General features: G+C 43.6%; 1 protein-coding gene across 1 annotated transcript in view; it reads right to left on the reverse strand.

Annotated features, from left to right (window-relative positions):
* Mccc2 (methylcrotonyl-CoA carboxylase subunit 2) overlaps positions 1–27,185 on the reverse strand; it is a 91,103-nt gene that overhangs the window by 11,894 nt on the left and 52,024 nt on the right. The window contains exons 9-15 of the mRNA XM_045134363.1: positions 23,205–23,304; positions 23,000–23,095; positions 15,544–15,616; positions 12,138–12,214; positions 7,733–7,799; positions 3,907–4,063; positions 1,888–2,002 (exon numbers count right to left, since the gene is read on the reverse strand). Coding sequence (XP_044990298.1) covers positions 1,888–2,002; positions 3,907–4,063; positions 7,733–7,799; positions 12,138–12,214; positions 15,544–15,616; positions 23,000–23,095; positions 23,205–23,304 — 685 coding nt within the window. The remainder of the gene's footprint in view (positions 1–1,887; positions 2,003–3,906; positions 4,064–7,732; positions 7,800–12,137; positions 12,215–15,543; positions 15,617–22,999; positions 23,096–23,204; positions 23,305–27,185) is intronic.

Here is a 27,185-nt window from a genome sequence, read left to right on the forward strand (position 1 = left end):
ACCCTTCTTCAGAGTCAGTTTCTTTCAGTTCTTTGCTAACTCGGACACAAACCCACAGGCTTGGGATCTCCTACTTCTTTATGGAATTTAATCCCTCCCTGGACCCAAAAACCCTACATCAATCTCTTCAGCCAAAAACCTGCTATTCAAAAAAACCAAAAAAAAAAAAAAAAAAGAAAACCCTGCTACTTAACATGAGGATACTCATGACTCATAAGTTCAAGACACACTGTCAAAACACCAGGCAGAGGGCTGGAGAGATGGCTTAGCGGTTAAGCGCTCGCCTGTGAAGCCTAAGGACCCGGTTCGAGGCTCGGTTCCCCAGGTCCCACGTTAGCCAGATGCACAAGGGGGCGCACGCGTCTGGAGTTCGTTTGCAGAGGCTGGAAGCTCTGGCGCGCCCATTCTCTCTCTCTCCCTCTATCGTCTTTCTCTCTGTGTCTGTCACTCTCAAATAAATAAATAAAAATTAAAAAAAAAAAACACCAGGCAGAGAGCATGTCCCATTCCTTCACCTACTCCACCAACACCACAGCCCTCAGCCCTCCCTCACCTAGACGTGCACACAAAAGCCATTATTTTGCTTTATACTACTTGGTACTAAGGCAAAAAACAACAACAACAAAAAAAAAAAAAAACATGATTTAACTCTACAGTGTTCCTGCCACCTGGCAATCAGGAATGTGAGAGATGAGCTGTAATGTGGGAGGCAGGAGCCACCTCTCTGGCTTGTTATTTATTTTTTCTGAGGTGGGTCTCACTCTAGCCTAGGCTGACCTGGAACTCTGTAGTCTCAGGCTGGCCTTGAGCTTACAGCGATCCTCCTACCTGTGCCTCCTGAGTGCAGAGATTAAAGGGCGTGCGCCTCCACGCCCGGCTCTGGCTTTCATCATCCCACCTCCGCGGGCCTGTGGCAGACCGCTCCCTGACGGCAGAACTTCCTCCACGTCACCCAGCCAGCTGTGGGCATCTCTTGCCTAGATGCCTAGGCCCCCTCAGCAACACGACATCCTTTTGGGGCCTAGTGCTTACACAAAGCAGTTAAAAAATACATATAGCTAATAAAAATTAGTGCCTAATTTCAGAGGAGTGTCTAGCAAAGAAACAAAGAACCCACTTTCAAACAGCCCCTTGCTGATCTGCCTTTCACGGGCTTCCACTGCCCTTTTCTTTCCATTTCTCCCGATTCACGCTTTCACAGAATGCTAATGCTATTTAATTCTCAGTAGGTGACTGAACCCTCCCACTCAGGATCCTTAACAACCATCTGAAAGTAAAATGAAGAAAATAAATCTCCGTTGCTTTTGGTCATAAATCAAAGTAAATCAGATTTATTTAAAACTCACGAACTGCAAATGACTAAGAATCCAACATGTTTGTGTCTTAGGCACTAAGAGGAATTTCTGGAGGGGCAGGTGTAGCTCAGTGATCAAGTATTTGCCTAGCAAGAACAAAACCCTGGGTTCAAGCCCCAGAAAAGAGAGGATTGACTGATTTCTAAAAAATATGTGAATAACCACAAAGGCATCTCAGATGAAATGGCATTAAGAAAGAAAGACACAGGGCCAGGCGTGGTGGTGCACGCCTTTAATCCCAGCACTTGGGAGGCAGAGGTAGGAGGATTGCCGTGAGTTTGAGGCCATCCTGAGACTCCATAGTGAATTCCAGGTCAGCCTGGGCTAGAGTGAGACCCTACCTCGAAAAACCAAAAAAAAAAAAAGAAAGAAAGAAAGAAAGACAGACAGACACACAATGTATGCAAGCCTAACCTGCTGGGGCAGCTTGAGGGCCAGCATCTCTTAAACACTCTCCATAGATACAGGGACCCTGGGCCCCAGGGGGTTTGCTGAGGGCAGCCAAACCCAACTGGTAAGAAATGTCACTTACCGGTTTCCCCTCCCGTGTTTTCTGGTCTCTTGCTACTGTAGCTAACACAGTGGCTGCCTGCTCTCCTCCCATCACTGAGATACGGGCATTTGGCCACATGTAGAGAAATCTTGGGCTGGGAGTAAAGAAAAGAATGGTCAAGTTAATTAAGCACCACTGGGTATGTGACAGAGACTGGGAAGAAGACAAGCAAGTCTGAGATTAGTGTGGGCTACACAGAGAAACCCCAACTCAAAACAACCAACACACACACCACACCGTGAGCCCCCCCCCCCCGGATTTTTCAGATATCATGTGTGTCTTTAAATTATTGGTTCTTATTTTGAGCTGAACATTATAATCACTTGAGAGCTTTAAAAAAAAAACAAAAGCCTGAGGTGAGGCCTGTGCATGAGTGAGTTTTAAGTTCTCTGGGTGGGTTCACTCTGAGCGTAACATGTTCATGATGTCCTGGTATTAGCTGCAGCTGTGGCTTGCTTCCACTTCCAGTACTGGCTATATGTGTCTTGTCCAGTTATGTTTTGTTTTACCAAGGGATTGTCGAGTCGATTAACACTTCCAAACAAACAACTTGGAGCTCCACAGACTCCTATATCTTTGTTGCTCTTGGGTTTATTAATATGCTGTCCCTCTAAAGTTGGTTACTCACTTTCTTGATGTGCAGCCTTCTTCCCCAGTATAGGATAAACATTTAAGGCTAAACTAATCTCAAAGCAAAGGATTAGCCTTGTAACAGGGTGCTAGGGGCCCAGGAAAGTCCTTGAGCCCCAAACCCTAGATTCATTTCTGATTTTTTGTTTTGTTTTTGTTTTTTTCAAGGTAGGGTCTCACTCTAGCCCAGGCTGACCTGGAATTCACTATGGAGTCTCAGGGTGGCCTCAAACTCCTGACGATCCTCCTATCTCTGCTGGGATTAAAGGCATGTGTCACCACACCTGGCTCGTTTCTGATTTTAATCAAATAATTGAATAAAAAAGACTGAGAAGGATAATTATTGAATTATTATATTACTGATGGAAGTACAGAGCCAAGGAAAGGCACCTACATGGCTAGAGATCCTACATGGAGGGCCTGAAAAAAAGTGCAGAAAAAAAGAGAAAAGAATGTTGAAGGAGTTCCTGCCATGTGGGGAGCTGCAGGGGATGAAGAACCCATGTGCAGAGTAAGGGCTAGGGGCCCTCCCGAGCGAGGCCAGGCCCAGCCAAGGGAAAAACTCACCCACAGCTGAAGTTCCCAAGTGGTCAGAGAACCTGCCCACCCCTTGCAAAGGTGTTTATAACCTTGTGGCTCTGTCTTCCGGCTCAGGTGAACCAGAGGGCAGCTGGCTGGTTAGGGCCAGGGGCTATCTCAGGAGGAGGTTAGTCCTGCCACCAAGTTCCAGGGGCTGAACTTGACCAACCACAATATTTAAATCCTATGAAAGACCTCCTTCACAGGAGGGGTCCTGGTTGTTCATGGAAAAACAGGTCTAGGGAACTGGGCAAGAGATAAGAAGTCAGATCATCTTCAATTTCCTTTCTTTTTTACCTCCAGGGGTCCAGTCACCCTAACTGTACCCCTCGCAGCCTCACTGCACAGGTCTTCATGTGAGGTATTTTTGGCATCAGCCATTTCAAATACTTCCTTGTTCCTACCGTAGAATTTTTTCTAAATATTACTTTATGCATTATGCTCACTATCACGCCTCTAGATAACACAAATTAGGGTGTAACTGATCAAGCATGGCACATGTCATTCTATATCCCAAACCTAAATTAAACTGACCACTTACTTTGGTTTTCTTTTCTGGGGTTACTTTTCTGTTGTGTAAGACAGGGCCTCGTGTAGCCCAGGCTGACCTCAAACTTGCTGTTATGTAGCCGAGACTGACCTTGAACTCCTGATTCTCCTGTTTCCACCTTCTCAGTACGAGGACTGCATGTACAGACATGAGCTATCAACCGCCAGGCTTCACACTAATTACCCTTGTATTTGAGACATGCTCATTTTTTTCCACAGAAAGTCATGGCAAGCACCCACCTATACGCTCTGCCACACATCCCGTAGTTTCCAGCCCCATAGGATCCTCCAATGATGATGGTTATCTTGGGTACTTTGGCACAGGCTACTGCAGCCACCATCTTGGCACCATCCTTGGCAATCCCTTCCGCCTCATAGTCTCTACCAACCATGAATCCTAGGAAAGAAATGAGAAGTACAGCCTCAGAGATGAGATTGATATTCAAAAGTCATCTCACCAAGGCAACATCAGGACATCCTAGCTTAAACTAATTTTCCTACAAAGCCTCTCACCCTAGTATGAACTAATGTGAACTCCACATCCATTTCAAAGGTAAAATAAAAATTTCCTTTAAGCAGTTCATTTGGATACACACAGAGGTCTTCAAACAACAGAAGGAAGTGATATATCTTCAAGAAAGCGTCTCTAATAGAGGCTTGACGGTGAAAGATTGTGACATGGTCGGCCCAGGAAAAGGTACAAGCCAGACTGTGAGGGTTTCTGTACCCACTGACCTGGTTTAAAATGAGACTGTTCTTTCTGCAGCACAGCTTTAAAACTTTGATGAAATAAAGATTAATGTTTCATGGGGATGCTAAGAGTACCTGCCAGTGACTCAACAGCAAGGTTTAAAAATGCTTTTCCGGCCGGGCGTGGTGGCGCACGCCTTTAATCCCAGCACTCGGGAGGCAGAGCTAGGAGGATCGCTGTGAGTTTGAGGCCACCCTGAGACTCCATAAAAAGTGCTTTTCCACTGACTATAGGATCCTTCTTCTCCCTCAAGCCCCAGCTCTGTGCAAGCTGCTCTGCAGCTATGCTGTGCCTTCCAGGACTAGGCCCAGCCCTCTCCATTTAGAACCCCACGTCAGGCTTCATGGGTCTGTCTGCAGGAAGGCATTTCTTTCCTGTATATACGAAGAGCTGCTCGCCCGGTTGACTCTTCCTGGTTCGCAATCTCCAGCATCAGATCGCACAATTCAGCCCAACAATCCTGAGCAAAGACCTGCACTTGCGGGAATCACCACGGGAACAGCATGGGCACAGTCTGCCACCCTTCTTAGCACTGCCTCAGCGAGTGCATCTTAACCTCTCCAGCTACCCAAGAATCAGAACTTCACGCTTCCCCCCCCACCCCGCCAACCTCAGAACCCCAGCTCCTAAGAGGAGGAGGAAGCGATTTCATTTGACTTCTCAAGTCCTCCTTCCCACCATAGAAAAAGAGCCCCGTACAACCATGCCTCCTATCTCCCTTTACTCCTAATGCTATGGAAGGAATCAGAATGTCTCAGACTTTCCTTGAGCCACCATCTCCCCAGAATGTTCTTTCTTACCTGTTCCCATATTCTGATGGTACCCTGTTGTGTGGCAAATTTCCACCACATTGAAATGTAAACAACTATTGCCAGCTTTATCAAAAGCAGCTGGGTCAGGCTGGAGAGATGGTTTAGCAGTTAAGGCGCTTGCCTGCCAAGCCTAAGGACCTATGCTCGACTCTCCAGATCCCACATAAGCTAGACACACAAGGTGATGCAAGCACACAAGATTGCACATGAGCATAAGATGGTGCATTCATCTGGAATTCAATTGCAGTGACAGGAGGCCCTGGCATGTCAACCCTCCCTTCCCATCCCCTCCTTCTCTCATTAAAAAAAAAAAAAAAAAAAAAAGCAGCTGGGTCAACTTACCAGAGATGTGGGGAGGGTCATCAGACCCCCACCTGAGATTTAGGGGCCCCTCCCTGCACCAGCTGTATACAATAACATACAATATCTCAAGACCTGAAGGGTGGGGGCAATAGATTTTATAGAGAGGTAAAGAGCTAGGAACAATGAGCTCCAGTAAGCTCTGTTGAGGTGGTGTCTCTGGCATCTCCATGCTCTGTAAGTCACCCTGAGGCCGAGGGAGGAACATGAACTGGGGTAATCCCAGCATAGCCCCACTGTGGTGCTGCTTTAGGGTCTCATGTTCATGTAAGCCCTCACCCCCAGGCTAAAGGAGGCACATCCATCAGGGTAACCCTGATACAGTGAGCCCCTCTCTGAAGTGCTGCTTTGGGGTCTCACACTCCTGGACAGGGACAAGGAGCATTTTGAAGCAGCTACAGGGAAGCTGTCATTCAGGGTGGAATGAGACTTCTCCATGGTACAGCTGGTCTGGGGTCCCGATGCTCTTTAAGAAAGCCCTCATCTTGCCGGGCGTGGTGGCGCATGCCTTTAATCCCAGTGCTCTAGAGGCAGAGGTAGGAGGATTGCTGTTAGTTTGAGGCCAGCCTGAGACCTCATAGTGAATTCCAGGTCAGCCTGGGCTAGAGTGAAACCCTACCTCGAAAAAGAAAAAAAAGAAAAGAAAGCCCTCATCCAGAGGCTGAGGGAGGACTATCCAAGGAGTAATTTTGACACAGGACTCTCCATCAGAGTGGCTGCTTTGGGGACCCCACGTTCCTGTATGTTCTGTAAGTGACTCTCCCCCCACCCCCCAGCAAGAGACACATTGGTTCACTGAACCGGTATTGGTGTAATCGTCTACCATCTGAGCCCTATTGGGGTGAAGACATGTGTCCACGTCTCTCCAGAGAAAAGTTTCCCACAACACACCCACACTTTCCTCCCCAGCTAAGACACATCTTCTGCACTCAAGATTGTCCTGTGGTCTACTGCGTGTCTCCACATGCATGTCTCACAGGTCCCTCAAATGCGATGCTGCAAAACAAAAATCAGCCTCTACAGTCTACCCCCAACACAACCCAAACAACAACAAAAAAAAAAAAAAGAAAGAAAAGAAAAAGAAAAAGAAAAAGAAAAGGAAAAAGAAAAAGAAAAAGAAAAAGAAAAAGAAAAAGAAAAAGAAAAAGAAAAAGAAAAAGAAAAAGAAAATGCAGGTCTTATCTAAGCACAGTGATTCACTTCCTGGTGCTGAGTCATTACTAGAAACAAGGTCCAGGACTAAGTAAGCTTCACAGCCTTCCCATGTGTACTTGTACACTTGGCTGCCACACAGGGTCTCCTCAAGCCATCACCTACAGCATCTCTTGTCATCTAGCGGGTCTGGAGAGATGGCTTAGCAGTTAAGGCAACTGCCTGCAAAGCCCAAGGACCTAGGTTCAATTCCCCACTACCCGCATAAACCAGATGCACATGGTAGCACATGTATCTGGAGTTTGTTTGCAGTGTCTGGAGGCCCTGGCATGCCCATTCTCTGTCTCTCACCTCTCTATGCTTGCAAATAAAATAAAATGAAACTTGGGCTAGGTGTGTGGCTCATTGACAGAGCACTTGTCTAGTATGCTCAAAGCCCTGGGTTCTTCCCCACCCACCCCCAGCACTACAAAAATAAAACAAAAATTTCATCTAAGTACCCATAACCCCGAGCTTCACACAGAATAAAGACATTCGACAGTCGTGAAGTAAAGTACTAGAATAGCACCTGACAGGATAGAACTATCTGTGCTGAAGGAAAAGCCATAACGTCCTCCAGACACAAAATGGCCTGGACAGCCCTGACCTCGCAAGGCCTGGCACTACCTACATAAGACCCTCAAAGTAGAAGGAGAAGCTGATGATGTCAAAATAAAAGAGAGGCTAATTGAGGGGGAGGGGATATGATGGAAGGTGGATCTGTGAAGGGGAAAGTGGGGGAGGGGAGGGAATTATTATGGATTATTGTCTGTAAGTATGGAAGTTGTCAATAAAAATAAAACTAAAAGAGAGACTAATGGAGAGAGGGAGGGGATATGACAGAGAGCAGAGCTATGAAGGAGAAAAATAAATAAATAAATACAAGAAAAGCCATAATGGGCAGTGCAGTTCTGGAATAAACATCAACGTGCTGATGGAGCCATTTTCTCACCAGTGATGTTCTGAAGGAACAGCAGAGGAATATTTCTTTGGCAGCACAACTGGACAAAGTGAGCACCCTAAAAACACGACATTTAAAAAGCATGTTTTAAAAAGGAACAAACTCCATATCCATCAAGCTTCCTGCCAAAATCTGGGTCACAGACCCAGTGCACACCTACTGGCCTAACCTGACCTCCCATGGGCAGTACCGACACAGCGCAGCGCTGGCCCATCTGCACGTTACTCACTTTGCACGAGGGCCGTGTAGTCTTGGGCACGAGGCTCTACCTGCGGGGTCAGGGATGGGGTCAATCCCAGCATTCCGGACAGCAAGTGGGTCTCGAGGAGCAGATAAAATGCGGCCAGTGGGCTGGAGAGATGGCTTAGCGGTTAAGCGCTTGCCTGTGAAGCCTAAGGACCCCAGTTCGAGGCTTGATTCCCCAGGACCCACGTTAGCCAGATGCACAAGGGGGCGCACGCGTCTGGAGTTCGTTTGCAGAGGCTGGAAGCCCTGGCGCGCCCATTCTCTCTCTCTCCTTCTATCTGTCTTTCTCTCTGTGTCTGTCACTCTCAAATAAATAAATAAATAAAATTAAAAAAATTATTTAAAAAAAAAACTATTTAAAAAAAAAATGCGGCCAGTGAGAACAGAGGGGCTTTGCTCTCGTTCCTAGTCCCGTTCTACCAAAGGCAGACGAGGGGCTGGGATGACTCAGCAGTAAGAGAGCTTGCTGTGCAAGAATGAGGACCTGATTTGCTGAATCTGATTACTCAATGCCCACGTAATAAGTTGGGCACAGCCATAGACCCCTGTAACCCGAGACCTGTGAGAAGAGACCATAAAATAACTGGAGCTTGCTGGTCAGCCCGTCTGACCAAAAATGGCAGCTCTGGGTTTGGTGAGAGACGCTGTCTCTAGGAAACATGCAGAGGAGTAATAGAGAACACCTGACATCCTCCTCTGACCTCTGCACACAGGGCTTGTGCATCAACATACACGAGTACGTACAGCATACATTCTCATTCTACCCACACATGGGAAGATAACTATGAACTCTGGAGCGCTTCAAAGGATGACATTTACAAGGAGAACACTTAAGATTCCTTACGCTTCAAGACTATGCTAATATACACTGCTTTCTTATCAGCACAACTCAAAAAATACAACTATTAGGGCTGGAAGGATGGCTTAGCGGTTAAGGCATTTGCCTGCAAAGCCAAAGTACCCAGGTCCAATTCCCCAATATCCACATTAGCCAGATGCACAAGGGGACATACGCATCTAGAGTTCCTTTGCAGTGGCTGGAGGCCACTCTCTCCCACTTTCTCTGTCAAATAAATAAATAAAATTCTTTTTTAAAAAATACAACTATTTGGGCTGGAGAGATGGCTTAGCAGTTAAGCACTTGCCTGTGAAGCCTGAGGACCCCGGTTCGAGGCTTGATGCCCCCAGACCCACATTAGCCAGATGCACAAGGGGGAACACACATCTGGAATTCGTTTGCAGTGGCTGGAAGCCCTGGCGCACCCACTCTCTTTTTCTCTCTCCCTGCCTCTTTCTCTCTCTGTCTGTCGCTCTCAAATAAATAAAAATTTAATAAATTAATTAATTAATTAAAAATACAGCTATTAGATGAGGGAGTGCTAGAAAACTTCTAGCACTGAGGTTAGGAAATTATTATCTAAAAAGCTACCTATTCTGTCCCTAGCTTCCAAAGATTACATGAGCCAAGAAACTCTTATTAACCATTTCCTTTATGCTTTACTATGCAAATCCCCTTAGCTCCACCGGAAGGGCCTTGGCAGGTACAACGCTGCAAAGGAATTGCTCAACCTCAATGACTATGTTTACAAGAATGAGAAAATCACATAGACCTTTAGAGCTTATTTCAATAAATGAAATGTCAGACTGGAGCCAAATATAACTCCTCCTGGGTTTACTTGTGCCAAGCTGACAGACAAAACCAGGTGGTTTGTCTGGCCCCAGCTTGGTATTTCCTCTATTAAAGATTAGTGTATTGGGCTGGAAAGTTGGCTTAGTGGTTAAGACGCTTGCCTGTGAAGCCGAAGGACTCCTGTTCAACTCTCCAGGTACCACGTAAGCCAGACACGCGGTGACATAAGCGCACAAGGCTGCACATGCACAAAAGGGGCGCACATGCCTGGAGTTCAGCTTCAGTGGCTGGAGGCCTTGGCGTGCCAATTCTCTCTCTCACATTCTCGCATTAAAAAAAAAATGAGGCTGGGTATGGTGGCACATTCCTTTAATCCCAGCATTTAGGTGGTGGAGGTGGGAGGATTGCTGTGAGTTCCGAGACCACCCTGAGACTACATAGTGAATTCAGGTCAGCCTGGGCTAGAGTGAAACACTACTTCAAAAAAAATAATAGTAACAAAAAAATTATACAATATATTTTTTAAGAATTTTGAGAAACATCTGCCATCTACTATTAAATCAAAACAAGCAAAAACTCTATATATAGCAAAATCAGTTTGGGGTTAAAAAAAACTAAAGAAACAATAACTTGTTATTAATGTATTATAGGCAATATGATTATGGGTATTTGTTGTTGTTTATTTAATTATTTATTTGAGGGCCAGATGAGAAAGAATGGGTGCACCAGGGCATCCAGCCACTGCAAATGAACTGCAGAGACATGCACCACCTCATACATCTGGCTTACATGGAACCTGGGGAAATGAACCTGGGTCCTTTGGCTTTGTGGGCAAGTACCTTAACTGCTAAGCAATCTCTCCAGCCCTGAATTTTTTTTTTTTTTTTGAGACAAAATATCTCCATGTTGCCCAGGCTGGCCTTGAACCTGATAGCTCCTGCCTCAGCCTCCTAAACGCTGGGATTACAGGTGTGCATCACATGCCCAGCTAATTATTTTTTTTCAAGGTAGGGTTTTGCTTTAGCCCAGGATGACCTGTAATTCACTATGAAGTCTCAGGGTGGCCTCGAACTCACAGTGATCTTCCTACCTCTGCCTCCTGAGTGCTGGGATTAAAGGCATGTGCCACCACACATGGCTATTTTCTTTTAGTTTCTTGTTTTCATTTTTAAAAATTTTTTATTTTTATTTATTTCTTTGAGAGCAACAGAGAAAGAGAGAGACAGAGGCAGATAGAGAATGGGCACGCCAGGGCCTCCAGCCACTGCAAATTAATTCCAGATGTGTGCACCCCCTTGTGCATCTGGCTTACATGGGCCCTGGGGAATCAAGCCTCAAACCAGAGTCCTTAGGGTTCATAGGCAAGCGCTTAACTGCTAAGCCATCTCTCCAGCCCATGGTTTCATTTTATAATGGAGTTGAGGAAAAAGTAATGAATAGCAGAATGCAAAAACTGATTTTATTGGTAAAACACTTCATCAAAGACAAATTCTTCCTCAATGAGAGAATGAAGGAGTTTAAACGCCCCTTACTTCTCTCAATAATGGACACTGCTTTGTTCATTCAAAAGCAAGGACTAACCTTAAGACAGTACTTTATCAAAATGCTTAAGTTACATTTACACAAGATTAGGTAAATCTGAGAAAATGTTTGACATCAAATACCAAGCTTAAAGACTTTGAGAATCCTCTCAGTAATAAAGACCTACTATCTTCCCACTCCCAAAAAGTAAAATAAAGTTCGACAATGATAAGATGGAAGAGGTCACATCTCTGAATAAGATATTGAATCTTGGTGTTAGAGAGATGGCTTAGCAGTTAAGGCGTTTGCCTACAAAGCCAAAGGACCCAGGTTCAATTCCCTAGGACCTACCTAAGCAGAGTTCATTTGCAATGTTTGGAGGCCCTACTATGTCCGTATTCTCCCTCCCTCCCTCGGTCCCCCTCACTCCCTCTTTCTCTCTCTCTCTCAAGTAAATAAATTAATTAAAACATTTTTAAAAGATACTGAATCTCTATAGCAAGAAAAGTCCTAAATGAAAATGCTTTCTAGAGAAATCTTCCCTACCTTCTCAGAACACCTCACATGTCCCCTAAGCAATGATTCCCCAGAACCCACGTAAGCCAGACACACAAGGTGGCACATGCCTCTGGGGTTTGTTTGCAGTGGCTGAAGGCCCTGGTGCACCAATTCTCTCCCTCCCTCCCCCCCTCAAATAAACAAATAAATAAAAATAAAATATTTTTTAAAACGTTCCTAAAACAACTGTAGGTAGTATACACCACATACATGTTCACCACTACAGAAACTGTCCTACACAAACATACATGCACAAGCAAACACACAGTATTCTATATGCTAAGCTATCTTGTTAGCAACAATAAAAGCTGTTATGCAGTTCATTTTAATTTACTGCATGGCTTTCAAATTTAATTACATTAAGACATAATTAAAATCATGCTAAATTAAAAGTAAATATGTTAAAACAGAAAAGCTTACAGCATTTTTAACAGTACTTACCTTTTTTGCAGATTCAGAAAACAAAACTCCATTGTTCCCAATGATACCTACTGGGTATCCAAATATTCGAGCAAATCCTCAAAAAATTCAAAAAAGATTAATGCTTTCCAGAGGGCTTTTAGTTTATAACATATAATATTTACTCATTTTTTAATTTATAGGTCAAATTTAAAATGCAGAGATTTTGTTGATGATAATAAACAGCTTATGTCACAATTTTTCATTCCTAAAGGTACCAGTTTTTGTTTGGTTTGTTTTTGCTTCTTCAAAGAATCATGTTCCATGTCAAGATATCTGTTTGTATCTTTTGGTTAAATGACTGATTAAGTGTGTCATCCATCCAGTCATTCATTTAACATATGTGTGCGTGTGTGCACAAGCATGTGCAAATGTGTCAGACACTAGGTACTCTGAAATAAAAAAAAAAAAGGCATAAGCCCTTTGAAGATCAACACTCAGAGCCACTGTCTAGCTTGATTGAAAATGCTGTGGTAAGCCAGGCGTGGTGGCGCACGCCTTTAATTCCAGCACTCAGGAGGCAGGGGTAGGAGGACTGCTGTGAGTTCAAGGTCACCCTGAGACTACAGAGTGAATTCCAGGTCAGCCTGGGCTACAGTGAGGCCCTACCTTGAAAAACCAAAAAAAGAAAAAAAAAAGAAGAAGAAGAAGAAAATGCTGCAGTAACAACAGGCCTTTAAAATTTAAAAAAAAAAAAAAAAAAAGATAGGCCAGGGCTGGAGAGATGGCTTAGAGGTTAAGATGCTTGATTGCAAAGCCAAAGGACCTCAGCTCAGTTCCGTGGGACCCACGTAAGCCAGATGCACAAGGGGGCACATGCATCTGGAGTTCGCTTGCAGTGGCTAGAAGCCCTGGTGCGCCCATTCCCTCCCCCCCCAATGTCTTTCCCTCTCTCAAATAAATAAATATAAATATAAATAAATAGCTAAGCATGGCAATGCATGCCTTTAATCCCAGCACTTGGGAGGCAAAGGTAGGAGAATCACCATGAGTTCAAAACCACCGTGAGACTCCATAGTAAATTCCAAATCACTGGGCCAGAGCAAGATCCTACCTTGAAAAATGGAAGGAAAAAAAAAAAAAGGCAAGACCAGCTAGGCAAGTATGAAGAGTGAAATCCACGGCTAAAGAGATGACTCAGCAGCTAAAGGCACTTCCCACCATGCACATAAAGCCAGATGCTCAGAGCAGCACGTGCACCTGGAGTTGGTTTGCACCAGCCAAAGGTCCTTGTGTGCCCATTCATTTGTTCTCTAATACATAACTAAGTAGATAATTTAAAAGAGTGAAATCAGTTAAGCTTAAATGGGTTACTCGACTTCCATTTTCTCTGTATTTACATCTTTTCCTTCTAATTTTCTGTATTATTTCTCTGTCACCACCACTTCTATTACCATACCAAACACCTGCTCCCCCAACCCCAACACACACACCTCATAGAGGAGAAAGAAATCATTTTGCAAAGCAGGAACTTTAGATGATTTCAGAGAAGGTTGGATCTTTTTGCAAACCAGAAGAGCATTAAACCTTTCCCAGAGGGTTTTGCAAGAAGCCTACTTCTCACTAGAAACAGATGTCAAATACTCGGACCAAGAACCCACCACTGTGCTTGCCAAAGGCAGCTTGCTAGCAAAGACCTGCCCCTGGACACAGGCACCTCGGCTCCAGTGCCCTACTAGACTGCTAGATGTAAAGGAGGTGTTCGAGAGCACCAAAGACAGAAGCTCGGGTGGTGATGGTGAGATGGAAGAGATCACATGACAGAGAAGAGTGTGGTTTTGTTCTTCACTCTGGTCGGATCTTATATTTTCAGTTGTCTGGTTTACTTAATTTAATAGAACACTAATTTGATGGACATGCAGAATCCTCCTGTCTTCCAGGCCTAAAATCTTAGCCAAAGGTTTATGCTACACGTACTAAATGCACTGACCTTACAGTACATCTGGAGAGGAGTAAGCTTCCAAAGGAATCTAGCAATGTGCCCTTGATCTGAAGACCTCTTAAGTCACTGAGATACTCAATCCTCCCTTGGCCTTGCTAGGAAGAGCCCAGGCACAAACTGGCAAAGTAGGGGACATGTTCCCACTGTGCCAGCCTCACCATGGAGGTCCACCAACTGACCCAAACTGGAGCTCTGAACAAAAGAACATGCCCAAGAAATTGCTCAGGCCTACGTACTATAAGTACCGAGACAAAGGAAACCTTTAAGAACCTCCAAAAACATGGGCCCCTCTGAAATCTGGTCTTCCCTATACCCTTTAGGCCTCCCACTCTCTGAATCCCTCTTCTGCTTGTCTCTCCTGTCCCCTGATCCCTTATATGAATTCCAGCAGTCAAGAAAGGAAGGAGGAAACTGGATATATCTCTGGTATTCGGGGATACAAGAGCAACCACAGGCCTTTTAGCAAGTACTGGGTAAATATATAAAAGGAGATGACAAGGACAGTCCATCCATCTTCAGAGAAAGCAGAGAAGCTCTGACTTGTTTTAAACTCTACACAATAGGGTTACATCCTGCACTGTTTGGTGACAAATCCTGTGTATATATCAAACAAAAAGCTCTTAATCACTTAAACACCTAAATACAAAAACATAAATTCCACTCCGGGTGTGAACCTTTCTCTTGCTCGTAAATCAAACTAGGAAAAAATGCTGAGACTTATTCTTAAGTCTCAATGTGTATCTTCAATTTGGACTTTTGTAGCTTGTCTTTTCCCTGCTCTGGTATGTCATTATGTTATCTTCAGAATACTATGTTTTCAAGCTTTTTAGAGCATCGTAAAATTCACAATTTTTTTTTCTGTCATTTACCCATGACAGATTACTTGGAGTCGTGAATCTGTGTGAAACATCTTTTTTCTTTAAAGGCTCACAAACAACACCGAAGACCAAAGCATTAACTTTGATGAATGTGCTTCATATTTCCAGCCATGGCAAGCTGTCTGCACATTCTCAACTTGGTCTTTCAAGAAATCAGCCCAAGAGGGTGCGGGAAGATTAAACTCACTCAACATCCTTCCTTCTGGGAAGCTAAGCATCACATAAAATATCCCAGTTTAACTAGAGCTAAAAAAAAAGAAAGACATGGCTACTATCTTCAAAATAATTATGTTACCTAGAAAAAAAAAAAACTCAAAAGCTTTCTGCGTGTTACTGTAAGCATCTTTTCTTAGGTCACAGGTAAGGGCCATTATTTAAATTCTTTGGAGCCAGGAAAACATTCAGCTACAAACCTTCTTCATAAAACAACTCCTCTTGAAAAATAACTTGCATCCTTGTATGGCTCTACATAACAGAACAGCCAACTGCATCAAAGCCATGAATCAAGATGACTTATTGTCAAAGCAGTAGAAAATGCTCATGTTTTCAGTTTTATTCATTTTCATACCTGTAACTAATGTGTCTCCATATAAGGCCTTGAACTCATTGAATCTGCTTCCATCCACAATTCGAGCAATGACCTAAGACAAAAAATAACAATGTGGTATAATGTGAAAAATTATGTCACAAAGGAATTTTTACATTAGGGTTATTTATAAGGAAAGCAATTCACAGTGACACTGTCACTGTCACAAAATCTCATGCAGCACAGAAAATCACACTACAATTTCACTTGATTAATACTCAAGTTACTCTGGCTTCACATTTTACACTCCACTATGAAAGCAACGGTACCATGCTGCATACTTAAGAGCAGCCGAAAACCCTGTCACTGGCAGCAAGGCTCAAGGTTCCAAGGACTGTTTCAATGCCTTGATCAGAGTTCAGAAATTCAATGGGGCCGGGCGTGGTGGCGCACAGCTTTAATCCCAGCACTCGGGCGGCAGAGGTAGGAGGATCACCAAGAGTTCGAGGCCACCCTGAGACTACATAGTGAATTCCAGGTCAGCCTGGGCCAGAGTGAGACCCTACCTCGGAATAAAAAACAAAACAAAACAAAACAACAGAAATTCAATGGGGAAAAGAAACAGCATAGCTAGGGGCATCAAATCAGAGGATACTGGCTCCAATTCAAGCGCTCACATGTGATTTGATGTTTCAGAGTAAGTCACTCATCTGAGTCTTGGTTTTTACTTCTGGAAAATAACCTCACATACTCAACTCTACTGAATAAACAAAGAAATGGTTGTGAAAACCAGGAAAATCTGATGAGCCAGTAAAGAAACCTGTGAAAAATAATGCTCAGAGAACAGCCGACCCAGAATCCTGGCTCTACCACAGAGAAGCTACTCATAAAGTCCTTACAATCCTAAGGATAAAGCTCACTTTGCTTTTCTAGCATGTTCAAGATCACAGGTTCTATCCTCACGCACACAGACAACAGCAGTAACAAGAAAAGCCCTATAAGCCTCTCCCCACCCCAAGAGGATAACTAAACAGCACTAACTAAACCACACTAGCTAGATCTTAAGAAGTACCAAGCCAAAAAAAAAAAAAAAAAAAGTTCCAAGCCAGGTGTGGTGGTGCACACCTTTAACCCCAGCACTAGAGAGGCAGAGGTAGGAGGACCGCTGTGAATTTGAAGCTAGCCTGGGACTGCAGAGTGGGTTTCAGGTCAGCCTGGGCTACAGTAAGATCCGACCTCAAAAACAATACAAGTATTGATTATAATTATTATTGAACCCTAAATAATTGGTCATAGCTTTAAGCTAATCCAAAACAATACCTACCTAAAAGCTAAAAGGAGAAGCCGGGCATGGTGGCGCACGCCTTTAATCCCAGCACTTGGAAGGCAGAGGTAGGAGGATCACCTTGAGTTCGAGGCCACCCTGAGACTACATAGTGAATTCCAGGTCAGTCTGGACTAGAGTGAAACCCTACCTCGAGAAACAAAGTTAAAAAAAAAAGGGGGGACTGGAGAGATGGCTTAGCAGTTAAACACTTGCCTGTGAAGCCTAAGGACCCCGGTTCGAGGCTCGGTTCCCCAGGTCCCACATTAGCCAGATGCACAAGGGGGCGCACGCGTCAGGAGTTCGCTTGCAGAGGCTGGAGGCCCTGGCGCACCCATTCTCTCTCTCTCCCTCTATCTGTCTTTCTCTCTGTGTCAGTCGCTCTCAAATAAATAAATTTAAAAAAAATACTTTTAGGGCTGGAGAGATGGCTTAGTGGTTAAAATGCTTGCCTGTGAAGCCTAAGGACCCTGGTTCGAGGATCGGTTCCCCAGGTCCCACGTTAGCCAGATGCACAAGGGGGCGCACGTGTCTGGAGTTCGTTTGCAGAGGCTGGAAGCCCTGGCGTGCCCATTCTCTCTCTCTCTCCCTCTCTCTGTCTTTCTCTCTGTGTCTGTCGCTCTCAAATAAATAAATAAATAAATAATTTAAAAAAAAATACTTTTAAAAAAATTTACATTAAAAAAAAAACTAGAGCTGGAGAGATGGCTTAGCGGTGAAGCGCTTGCCTGTGAAGCCTAACAACCCTGGTTCGAGGCTCAATTCTCCAGGACCCACGTTAGCCAGATGTACAAGGGGATGCACATGTCTGGAGTTCATCTGCAATGGCTGGAAGCCCTGGCGCACACACATGTGCGTGCGCTCTCTCTCTCTCTCTCTCTCTCTCTCTCTCTGCCTCTTTCTGTCTTTGTCACCCTCAAATAAATAAATAAAAATGAACAAAAAAAAACTAAAAAAAGTAAAAATTACTGAAGAATTTATCCTTAAGGAGCCATCACACACCAAGACCAGTTCAGTGGCATGTATGCTTAACAGGCATTGAGGCGCCTTTAATCCCAGCACATGGGAGGAGGCAGAAGTAGGAGGATCGCTATGAGTTCAAGGCCAGTCTAAGACTACATAATCAATTCCAGGTGAGCCTGGGCTACATCAAGACCCTACCTTAAAAAAAAAAATTCTTAAACATGAACATGAAGTATATTCCAAACTTCAGAACTTATTTTAGATGACACCTATTATTCATCCACAGAGCTCAGTCTCTTTGTAGAACTACTGAAAATTTTCTTTTGTAAGATGCAAAGGTTGACCTCCCCAGCATCTGTCTCTGGATAAAGTAAAAGTTTGCCTTGAATTGTGTTTTAGTTATTTTCCTAAGTATGGGATCCTAACAGCTCTTTTGCTACACCCTTCCAAAACTGACCCTCTGAACAAGCACTCAACACAGAAGAGCCGCCATTCTTTTTTTTTTTAATTTTTTTTTTTTTACTTTTATTTATTTATTTGAGAGTGACAGACAGAGAGAAACAGGCACAGAGAGAGAGAGAGAGAGTGGGCGCGCCAGGGCCTCTAGCCACTGCAGACGAACTCCAGATGCGTGCATCCCCTTGTGCATCTGGCTAACGTGGGTCCTGGGGAATCGAGCCTTGAACTGGGGTCCTTAAGCTTCACAGGCAAGCACTTAACCGCTAAGCCATCTCTCCAGCCCAGAGCCGCCATTCTTCCACACAAGATGAAGCTGCCCACAGGCCACATTGTAGGGCCACTTAGCATAAAACCACCTCATACTGGCTTTATAATTGATGCCATCCTCCCACAAAAAATATATTATCTTTATAAGAACCCAGACTTCAGCCGGGCATGGTGGCACACACCTTTAACCCCAGCACTCAGGAGGCAGAGGTAGGAGGATCACCATGAGTTTGAGGCCACCTGAGACTACATAGTGAATTTCAGGTCAGCCTAAGATAGAGCGAGACCCTACTTAGGGAGAAAAAAAAAAAAAAAAGAACCCAGACTTCAGGAACAGACAGGTAATATAGTAATGCTCTCTTTTCTAGAAGTAGAAACAATACTCACAGGTTAAATCCCACTATATCTGAGTGAGAAGGCTCATCTGTTATTAGATGAAAGTATAACAACACATTATAATCACTATGATCAGTAAGAAGCAGAAGAAATGAGAAGCATGAGCTACTATTTAAGAAGGCAAGAGAATCTTAAAAAAAAAAAAAAAAAATCCAGAGTCTTGGAGATGGTTTAGGGGTTTAAAGGTACTTCTTGCAAAGCCTCCCAGCCCAGGTTCAATTTCCCAGTACCCACATATAGCCAGATGCGTAAAGTGGCACATGCATCTGGAGTTTGTTTACAGCATCAGAAGACCCTGATGCACCCATACTCATTCTCTCTCTCTGTCTGCCTCTTCCATCCCTTCCTTCCCCCTTCTCTTTCTGTTTCAAATAAATAAAAATATTTTTAGGGGCTGGAGAGATGAATTAGCAGTTAAAGCACTTGCCTGAGAAGTCTAAGGACCCAGGTTTCATTCCCTAGTACTCACGTAAGCCAGATGCACAAGGTGGCTCATGCATCTAGAGTTTGTTTGCACTGATTTGAGGCCCTGGAACACCCATTCTCTATATATATCTGTCTGTCTGTCTGTCCCTCTCTCTCTCTCTCTCTCTCTCTCTCTCATACACACACACACACAAATAAAGTATTAAAATGTATTTTTTAAAAATTTCCACAACGAGCCGGGCGTGGTGGCACACGCCTTTAATCCCAGCACTTGGGAGGCAGAGGTAGGAGGATCGCCATGAGTTCGAGGCCACCCTGAGACTACAGAGTTAATTCCAGGTCAGCCTGGACCAGAGTGAGACCCTACCTCGAAAGACCAAAAAAAAAAAAAAAAAAAAATTTCCACAACAAAGCCGGGCGCGGTGGCACACACCTTTAATCCCAGCACTAGGAGGCAGAGGTAGGAGGATCGCTGTGAGTTCGAGGCCACCCTGAGACTCCATAGTGAATTCAAGGTCAGCATGGGCTAGAGTGAGACCCTACCTTGAAAAAAAAAAAAAAATTCCACAATGGGGCTGGAGAGATGGCTTAGCGGTTAACATGCTTGCCTGAAAAGCCAAAGGACCTCAGTTCAATTCCCCATAACCCACGATAAGCCAGATGCACAAGGGGCACATGCATCTGGAGTTCGTTTACAGGGCTGGAGGCCCTGGCGCGCCCATTCTCTCTCTACCTGCCAACTTCTGTATCTCTCTCTCTCAAATAAATTAAAAAAAAAATTAAATATATTTTTCTAAAAAATTTCCTCAATGGCTGAGCATGGTGGTGCATGCCTTTAATCCCAGCTCTTGGGAGACAAAGGTAGGATAATCGCCAAGAGATTGAGACCACCCTGCAACTACATAGTGAATTCCAGCTCAGCCTGGGCTATAGAGCAAGACTCTACTTCAAAAACAAAAAATCCACGATGGAATGCAATGGAAACATATGAAGGCATGGATTGTTACCTGTTTTATTCATTTCTGTATCCCCAGTGTCTGAAACAGCATGTACACAGAATACGTGCTCAATAAATGCTGGTGAATAAAGTAATTAATTATTAAAGTATTAATTATTAAGTAATTATGGCTACACTAAAAAGGACAGTTCTCAGTCATCCAGAGACTTGGCAATTTGTAACAAGTTGATTCAACCACATCAGATTGGAGGTATCATGTTTGTCTGACTCTACTTAATCAAAAGTCAAACTAAAAACCTAGTTCGTCAGGCATGGAGGCTCGCATTATTTTTTTTTTTTTTTGAGTGACTTCCAGCTCAGGCTATGCAAACATGAGACCCTGCCTCAAAGAAATGAGCAAACAGAAAAGAAGACAAGCCCCAAGCCCAGCCAAGCCAAGCCAAGTGAAGCAAAGAGAAAAGAAAAAGACCTAATCGTGGGCTGGGAAGATGGCTCCAGGTTACAGATGTTTATTCCAAAACCTGCCAGTGCACGGTCAATTTCCTAGCACCCATGTAAATCCAGGTAACAGTACACCAACAACAAGGGGGGCTGGGACCAGGAGACTCCAAAGCTCGCAGATTGACTCACTGGTAGTGACAAGAGACCCTGCCTCAAAGAAGGTGGAGCACAGACACCTCAAAGTTTTCCTCTGAACCCCATGATGGCACTCACATGCCCATAGATACGTGCACATACACAAAACCTAATCTGAAACTCTGCAGCCAAGTCACCTTGCTCTATAAAAACCAAGACAGCAGCAATAACAGGGCATTGCTTAAATAAATAATTGTAGACAGCTATACAATGCAATAGTACACTCATAAATTCATGCAAAAATATCTGCCTACTGTGTTGTCAGGCACTATTATAGAAATTAGGACCTAGCTATAGAAAATATTTTCTTTTTCTGTTTTGGTTTTTCAAGGTAGTGTCTCGCTCTAGCCCAGACTGACCTAGAATTCACTATGTAGTCTCAGGCTGACCTCGAACTCACAGAGATCCTCCTACCTCTGCCTCCCACATGCTGGGATTAAAGGCATGTGCCACGACACCTAGCTGGGAAATATTTTCTAAAGAAATTTAAGGACAAGAGGAAAGGTTTACAATTTAAACTGAAAATGTGGAATTTAAAAAATTCTATACAGTGGGGTGCTGGAGAGATTGCTTAGTGGTTAAAGGTACTTGCTTGCAAAGCCTGACAGTCCAGGTTCAATTGCTGAGTACCCACATCAAACCAGATGCACAAGGTGGCACATGAATCTAGAATTCATCTGCAGTGGCAGGAGGCCCCGGCTTGCCCCTACTCACTCACACTCACTCTCCCCCTCTCTGTCTTTCAAATAAATAAATAAAAATATTTTTAGGGCTGAAGAGATGGCTTAGCAGTTAAGGTGCTTCCCTGTGAAGCCTAAGGACCCAGGTTCAATTCCCCAGTACCCATGTAAACCGATGCACAAGGTGGCACATGCATCTAGAGTTCGTTTGCAGTGGCTAGAGACCCTAACATGTCCATTCTCATTCTCTCTCTCTTGCAAATAAATAAATATAGTATACTAAAAATATTTTAATATTTAATTTAATATGTAATCTCTATGTAGACATTACATACATGCACACATTTCAACTACATGAAAATGGATATAGCCAAACCTCATCACTCATGGGAGACTTGTTCTAGGATTCCCATACAAAAATTTGTGAATGTTAAAGTCCCTTACATAAAATAGCTTAGTATTTAAATATGATCTATGCATACCTTCTTATACGCTTCAATCATCTATAGATTATTTATAATACCTAACACAATTTAAGTGTTATATATGAACAACTGTCATAGTATGCTATTTAAGGAATAAGAAGAAAAGATCTGCATACATTCAGTACAGATGTAGTATCTCTCTTCAATAGTCCCAAACTGAGATTAGGGGAATCAATGGATCAGAGACCACAGATACAGAAGCTATGAATATGGAAAGCCAACTGTATACACAGATTAAGCCAGACCATCAAAACATTAGCTGTTCTTTCTGGATAGTTGAATTATAAGCAATTTTATTTTCTTCTTTTCCATATTTTCTAATACAAAATAATTTTGCAGTCAAGGGAAAGTGTTAAGATATTAAAGTATCTTGCATAGAAGTGAATCTCATTAAGATGATGTCCTAATTTAAAAATCATTCTGCCAGCTATGGAATAGTGAACAACATAAAAACCTACATGCTCTAAGCAAACACTAAAAATTGTCACTCTAGATTACACAACTGCCTTGTTCTGTAACCATAGCAACATGTCCAACTGTAATCAAGTCTACTCTTGACTAATGTCATATTGATCTAAAAGGTTAAGTTTTTTATTGTCATTTTATCCATTTCCCAAACAAAAGCACTGAAAAGAAATAGCTGGAAGTGGTGAAGCTGCCCTACATCCTTCCTAATGCCCTCGGGAATATGGAGTCCCACCTGCGAGCAAGCCAAGCCTCACTGTGCTGCAATGCAAAGTCCCCAGTCATTGAGAGCCTTTCTTCACCTGTACTTACTGTGCGCCAGTGACACTTAAACCGCAAAGAGACATTTCTCCCCCCATGTCGCGGCTGCTTACTGAGACCCGCAGCCATTCCTAAGCATAAGCAGTCGGTGAGAGCTTGCGGCTCCACCTCCACGCACCTCACGGACGTCAAAGCTCCTCTTGAGGTTTGCACCAACGATCCCATACAATTCATCAGCAGGAAACAAAGGCTCCTCCGAAGGCTCAACCATAACCTACAGGAATAAGAACAATTGCTCTAACTTGTTTAAAGACGTGATTCAGGTAGCATGCAGCAAAACGCTTCATCGAAAAAGAATAGATAGATGAGCGTGTCCCACTCACGTCCAGTTTCTTCTGATAATTGAGACTTCTCACGACCTTCCTAGCTAAGTGAAGAGCATGGTGATCGTCCAAAGCATAGTGGTCAGTGACTCCAGACTTTCTGCAAAGTAAAGAACACGAAAAGAATCAAGAGCAAGAGACCCTATCTCAAAGGTGGAGCACAGATACCTCAGGGTTTTCCTCATTCAAGGATGGCAGCACCTTTACTTCCAAAGCACTTTAATAAAATGTCATCTTATTTGATCTTCATAATGTCCCTAGCAAATGAGCATTTGCAGTGGGTGCATAAGAGCCCATGACTTGTGTTTCTCAACCTTGACCTTCTGTTAGACTACAGGGTTTTGCCAGCAAGGCTTCTATCAAGGCTCTTCCCATGCACCCTAAAGAGAAGTATACATGATGTCTAACCACAGGGGGCATACTTTCAAGACACCTGGCCCGTGATTTGTTATTTTAGATATACGTGTACTAGGACTTTTCTTCCCTGTTTTCTTTCTTCCCTTTCTTTCCTTTCCGTTCCCCTCCCTCCCTTCCTTAGAAAAGCTGGAATCTATTAAGAAAAGCTTTTACTGGAGCTGAGCTGAAAACCTCCTCCCTATGGACCAGCTGACAGAAAACTGGGAAAACCTACACGCATATAACCCTGTGGAGGAGAAAAGTCATCAAAAGTGGTAGACAGCAGCAAAGAGTGCAAGCCTTTATGCTGGCCAGCCAGGCCAAATGTGCCAAATGGTGCAACAGTGGCATGTCTGTTATAGGGGAAAACAGCCACTCTCTAATGAGAATGGAAGCCTGCTCCACGGGAGGGAATATATGCCTGGTACTGAAAATCATGTCAGAAACCTATGGCAGAATAGATCCTGAGCCCTAGGGGAATAACACCTGTTGTATGGCTAAATGTATATATTATACTAATCAAACTGCGCTGTAAGCCCCTTTCTTTATGTTTATACCCATATATTAATGCTACTCTCACTTTTGGTTAGAGAAGCTTCTCTTGTCAGATGGTGGTGACAATAGGGATGACCCAAAAGGCACCACAGTGCTGAGAAGAAGTGACAGTAGAATGTTCACTCAAACACCTCTATCACACCTTCCAAGGCTCAGAGTCCATTGCAGAAGAGGTGGCAGAAAGAATGTAAGAGCCAAAGGAAGGGTTAGGACTGCTTACAATACAATCTTCCAGAAACAAGTTGGCCTGGATATCCATGACCTCACAGTGCTTGGTACTACCTACACAAGACCCTCGTAATAGGAAGAAAAGAGAATGACATCAAAATAAGAGACTACTGGCGTGCCCATTCTCTCTCTCTCCCTCTATCTGTCTTTCTCTCTGTGTCTGTCGCTCTCAAATAAATAAATAAATAATTTAAAAAAAAATAAGAGACTAATTGAGATGGGGCGAGGTGGCACATGCAGCTGGAGTTTGTTTGCAGTGGCTGAAGGCCCTGGTGTGCCCTTTCTCTCCCTCCCTCCCCTCCCTCTCTCTCAAATTAATTAAAAAATAGGGCTGGAGAGATTGCTTAGTGGTTAAGGCACTTTCCTGAAAGGCCTAAGGATTTATGTTTGACTCTCCAGATCCCACATAAGCCAGATGCGTAAGATGACGCAAGTGCACAAGATCACACATGAGCACAAGGTGGCGCATGCTTCTGGAGTTCAGTTATAGTGGCTGGAGGTCCTGGCGTGCCAATTCTCTCCCTTACTCTTACTCTCTTGCTTAAAAAGGGGGGGGGCAGTCTTATAGGGTTGCCTCAAAAAACATTTTTAATTTAAATATGTAAAATCAAGGCCGGGCGTGGTGGTGCACGCCTTTAATCCCAGCACTCGGGAGTCAGAGGTAGGAGGATCTCCGAGAGTTCGAGGCCACCCTGAGACTCCATAGTGAATTCCAGGTCAGCCTGAGCCAGAGTGAGACCCTACCTCGAAAAACCAAAAAATAAATAAATATGTAAAATCAGGCCACACATGGTGGCACACACCTTTAACCTTTAATCCCAGCACTCAGGAGACTAAGGTAGGAGGACTGCTATGAGTTCAAGGTCAGCCTGAGCCTATATAGTGAATTTCAGGTCAGCCTGGGCTACAACAAGACCCTACCTTAAGGGGGTAACCTTAAACATATATAAAGTCAGGCAAAAATACATACCTGAAAGAAACACAGAATTTTGGTTCACTTTATGGGTAAGGTCTAAGTGGCAATAATGTAAGTTTTTTTTAATATTTTATTTTATTTATTTATTTATTTATTAGATAGCGAGAGAAAGAGGCAGATAGAGAGAATGGGCACCATTCTCTAATCACTGCAAACAGATTCCAGACACATGTGCCACCTTTTGCATCTGGTTTACATGGGTACTGGGGAATCCAACCCAGTTCCTTTAGCTTTGCAGGCAAACACCTTAACCGCTAAGCCATCTCTTCAGCCTGATAATGTAAGTTTTGATGACTTCTCAGGAAACTGCCCAGTCTTGAGTAAGAGCAGAGACCATGTATACTACTCCAGAGGCCCTGTAAGACCTTCCAAATGGTATACCCTTCAGTTTTTATATTATTATTATTATTATTATTATTATTATTATTATTATTGTTTGAGAGAGAGAGAGAATGGGCACTCCAGGGCCTTTCAGCTGCTGCAAACAAACTCCAGACACATGTGCCCACTTGTACGCATGTGCAACATTGAATGTTAGTGTCTCTGCATCTGGTTTACGTGGAACCTGGAGATTCCAGGCCCTCTTCAGTTTTTTAATACATTTTACAAGTAAGCTTATCTTTACAATGATTCACACGTAATAGCAACTATGATTGCTGGCTTCTAGCTACATTGCAATTCGATAAGAAGTGGAAGCAAGGCTGGGGAGATGTCTTAGCAGTTAAGGCACTTGCCAGTAAAGCCAAAGGACCTAGGTTCAACTCTTGAGGATGCAAAGTAAGCCAGATGCACAAGGTGGCATATGCATCTGGAGTTCATTTGCAGTGGCTAGGAGGCCCTAGTGTGCCCATTCTCTATCATCTACCATCGATCTATCTGCCTATCTATCTGCCTCTGCCTTTCTTTCTTCCTTTCTCTCTCTCTCTCTCCCCTTTCCTTTCCCCCTCCCTCTCTCAGATAAATAAATAAAATATTTAAAAATATTTTAAAACAATAAATGGAGCCAGGTGTGGGGGTGAACGTCTTTAATCCCAGCACTCCACTCAGGAAGCAGAGGTAGGAGCATCGCTGTGAGTTCAAGGCCACCCTGAGAATACAGAGTGAATTCCAGGTCAGCCCAGACTAGAGTGAAACCCTACCTCGAAAAACCAAAATAAAATAAAATACAATGCTTTTTTATAAAAACTGTCTAACATTTGCCCAAAATAGCAGCCAAGGGAAATTTTGATTAGACACTATGTAAGTGTTAAAATTAACTCTCAATACTGATTGTCAGACAGGAATGGACATATATTTACAATGATAGAACTCAAAGAAGTTTGTGACTAAATTTATTTTTATGTAGAGACAGGGCCTCACTATCTAGCCCAGGCTGACCTGGGATTTACTATGTAGTCTCAGGGTGGCCTCGAACTCACCATGATCCTCCTACCTCTGCCTCCCGAGTGCTGGGATTAAAGGTGTGCACCGGGCTGGAGAGATGGCTTAGCAGTTAAGCGCTTGCCTGTGAAGCCTAAGGACCCTGGTTCAAGGCTCGGCTCCCCAGGACCCACATTAGCCATATGCACAAGGAGGCGCACGCACGCATCTGGAGTTCGTTTGCATTGGCTAGAGGCCCTGGTGAGCCCATTTTCTCTCTCTGTTTCTCTCTCTCCCCCTCCCTCCCTCTTTCTCTATCACTCTCAAATAAATAAAAATAAAAATTTTTTTTAAAAAAAGGCATGCACTGCCACGCCTGGCAACTTTTTAAAATTTATTAGCAAGCAGAAAAAGAATGAGAGAGAGGCAGTTGGTGCAGCAGGGCCTGCAAACAAACTCTAGATACA

The sequence above is a fragment of the Jaculus jaculus genome, chromosome 14 (genome assembly GCF_020740685.1).
Source record: "Jaculus jaculus isolate mJacJac1 chromosome 14, mJacJac1.mat.Y.cur, whole genome shotgun sequence".
NCBI classification, from domain to species: Eukaryota; Metazoa; Chordata; class Mammalia; order Rodentia; family Dipodidae; genus Jaculus; species Jaculus jaculus.